General features: G+C 42.4%; 1 protein-coding gene across 1 annotated transcript in view; it reads right to left on the bottom strand.

Moving 5' to 3' along the window:
* Positions 1 to 307: 307 nt before the first annotated feature.
* Positions 308 to 3,168, bottom strand: part of LOC119425556 (ephrin type-A receptor 7) — a 106,660-nt gene continuing 103,799 nt past the window's right edge. Inside the window, exons 3-4 of the mRNA XM_037693083.1 lie at positions 1,485 to 2,157; positions 308 to 312 (exon numbers count right to left, since the gene is read on the bottom strand). Of these exons, the coding sequence (XP_037549011.1) occupies positions 308 to 312; positions 1,485 to 2,157 (678 nt within the window). The remainder of the gene's footprint in view (positions 313 to 1,484; positions 2,158 to 3,168) is intronic.

Here is a 3,168-nt window from a genome sequence, read left to right as displayed (position 1 = left end):
TTTTATGTGAATGTTCCTGTAAAGTCCCTGAGACAACTTTGTTGTGAACTGGTGCTTTATAAATAAACTGAACTGAATTGAAATCCATCCTGCTGCACCGTTATCTTCTACCACGTTGTTTCTTAATGTGTCTCTTTAGGACATTGTAAATATTTTATTACTTTTTCACTTTTTGTTACTTTTTGTGTGTACACTTACTGCATGCTTTTTTGTATTTTCTTGTTGGTTTGCTCTTTGATTTTTTTTTTTTAGCGAGTCAAATCAGTTCCTCTCTTCCTGAGCATTTCATGGTACTGTTAACTCTGTGTTAACCTGCATGTGACAAATAAACACAACTTAACAACTGTTTCAGACGAGAGTACTGATATCACCATACCCAAAGCTAATTTTATTGCGTTGTCTTCACCACAAGTACGGAGGTTTATTCCCCGCACCTGGAAGTCAGATAAACCTCCACGATTCTCTGAATGGGTTCAGGAGCTGCGCTCCCTAATTCCACTAGAACAACTTGTTTCTAATGGGAACAAATCCTGCCAGAAGTTTAATGAGACCCGGGGCCCCTTTAGTGAGTGTGTTCTTACACTCTCCTTTACTTAGTCATAATAAAATTGCTCTCGGGGTGTAACCTACTTGTTATTCAACAGGAGTACAGGTCGGATATTTTTAATTTAAGCCTGTTTTTCTGCCACAGCATGCAAAGTGTCACTGAACACTATACTTAATGTTTGCTACTGTAACGATTACACCCTACTGGCAGTAATTATGTGTATTATCATCATCATTATTTTTTTTTATTAGTAGTAGTATTACTAGTATTATTTTTATTATTGTCCCTTTTTAATTTCCTGGGAGACAAGTGTTGTTTCAGGGAGGGATTTATGTTTTTGTAACTCATGTATAATGCTCAAAAAATACATAAATAAAGTGTTTAAAAAAAAAGAATGTACACACATTTTTTTTAACAAGTGAAAATAAAATGGTAAATAAAATTAATTAAAAGAAAAAGAAGCAAAAAAACAGCTAGATTGTAAACTGGATTTGCTGGTTAAATGAAGTTAATCAATAAGGCAACTAATTCTCAAAGGAGGAAAAAGATGAAAACACAACTGTGTCATCGACATAGCAAGTGCAGTTAGGCTGAATATCTTTTAAAATCAGTTGTACAAATAGTCTAGTACTGTCTGTCTCATCAGAGTCCTATCTGTTGGTACTTTTTAAGCCTCTCCCCCCACATGACTGGAATCAAAGTGAACAATCCTGAGTTAGTCCAACAACAGTTTCTGATGTTCTGGGTCAAACACGGTGCTGGAATCTGTCCAAGGCACCAGTCACACCATTAGTCCAGCCACAGCAGCAGTTCTGGTATTGTCACCACTCCTGTGAGTTTACAGCTTCACCTGAAAACCTTTATTATTCTTGAAAACTTTATTTTCTCCTTTTGATTTACTTCCCCCAACCTCCCCTCTGTGTTCTGATGGGCCTACCTTCACAACTGCTGTGTCCCTCCTCATAGCCGGCGCTGCAGCTGCACTTCCCGATGGGCACCAGCCACTCTCCTTCAGCGCTGCAGTGCATCCTGGGAGGGACGTCCGTTTCCACCTCTGAGTTGTTGACGCAGGTGCCACGGACTTCCACCAGTGTGGCGAAGGCGGCCTCAGCCACTGTGTCTGGGAACACCGCCAGGTTCTGCACGGTTGTGAGGCAGCGTTTGTAGTAAACCCGGACAGCCACCAAAGCCACACAGGCACCAACGTCCTGAAAGGCCAGGTGGAAGCCCTTCTTGTTCAAATGACCAATCTCACGCACCTCCGTGTTCAGCTTCATCTTCCTCTCCCCAAGGTCGCCCTGCGTGAAGCTCTCATCTGCAGCAATGGTATCAATCTTGGTGTAGCGGTCCTCCTGGGTCACACCGCCCAGATCCCGATCAGACTCCACATATAAAAGGTTAAAGGTCTCCTTACAGGTCCCGGCCACTCCTGGGATGCTGTTGCAGTCCCGCAATGTGAACTGCAGCTCCACAAAGATGCGCTGCCCATTGCGGCGTGCCACCCAGCTCGTCTGCAGCCAGTTGTTCTGCTGCAAGGGCTCCATCACGTTACACACCTGGTAGGTCCGAATGGGCTTATACTTCTCATCCACGCCGCTGATCTCCTCCCACTAAGAGGGGAGGCAGGGAGGGAGGGGGGTCAAGGGAGGTCAGAACACAGGAAGAATGTTTAAAACCAGTTTTACAAAGAAAAGAACAAAACATGAGTTTATCTGAAGAATGGGTCTGTGATCCTAGAAATCTGTCAGATCATCATCATCATCATCATTCTCCATCTTAATAATTCTTAATATCATAATTATGTCGGAGTTAAAGTTATTTATGTTTTTAATGAATAGCGTGTTTTCAGTTAGCAGCAGTCTGCAGAAAACTTAAAAGATGAAGATAAATGTGTTTGTAGCATTTTTCAAAATTGAGGAAAAGCCACAAAGGTCACTGAAATAACCGCAAACTGAAAAAAGTAAAATAAATAAATACATAAATAAACAACTGATGAAAATCAGTCATTTTTTAATTATGGTTCAACAGAATTACTTTAACAAAAACATGAAACTGTCCTTGATCAAAAAGGGATGGTACTCCCGGAAAAGACTGAAACTCATTTGTCCTTAGGGACAGTGTAACTCGCTTTATGTTGGGGTCAGTCAGGCTTCACTCTCACGTCTCCAGCTCGTACAAAATGCTGCAGCTCAGCTACTAACAGGAACTCACAGGTTTGAGCACATTACTCCGGTTCTGTCCTCTCTTCACTGGCTTCCTGTACGTGTCAGAGTTGATTTTAAAATTCTCCTGCTGACATTCAAGTGCATTAACGGCCTCGCACCATCATACCTCTCCGACCTTCTTCATCCTTATGCTCCTTCTCGGGCCTTGAGATCATCAGACCAGCTGCTTTTGGCCGTACCAAAAACCAGCTGAAGCTCAGAGGAGATCGGGCGTTTTCAGTCGTGGGTCCTAAACTCTGGAACAACCTGCCCATCAACATTCGACAGGCCACCTCAGTCTCTGCTTTTAAATCTCTCCTAAAAACACATCTGTACTCACTGACACATCTGTACTCACTGACACATCTGTACTCACTGACACATCTGTACTCACTGACACATCTGTACTCACTGACA

Source organism: Nematolebias whitei, chromosome 19 (assembly GCF_014905685.2).
Source record: "Nematolebias whitei isolate Nwh7 chromosome 19, NemWhi1, whole genome shotgun sequence".
Lineage (NCBI taxonomy): Eukaryota > Metazoa > Chordata > Actinopteri > Cyprinodontiformes > Rivulidae > Nematolebias > Nematolebias whitei.
The sequence above is the reverse complement of the archived record's forward strand: the minus strand, read 5'-3'. Positions and strand labels throughout refer to the sequence as shown.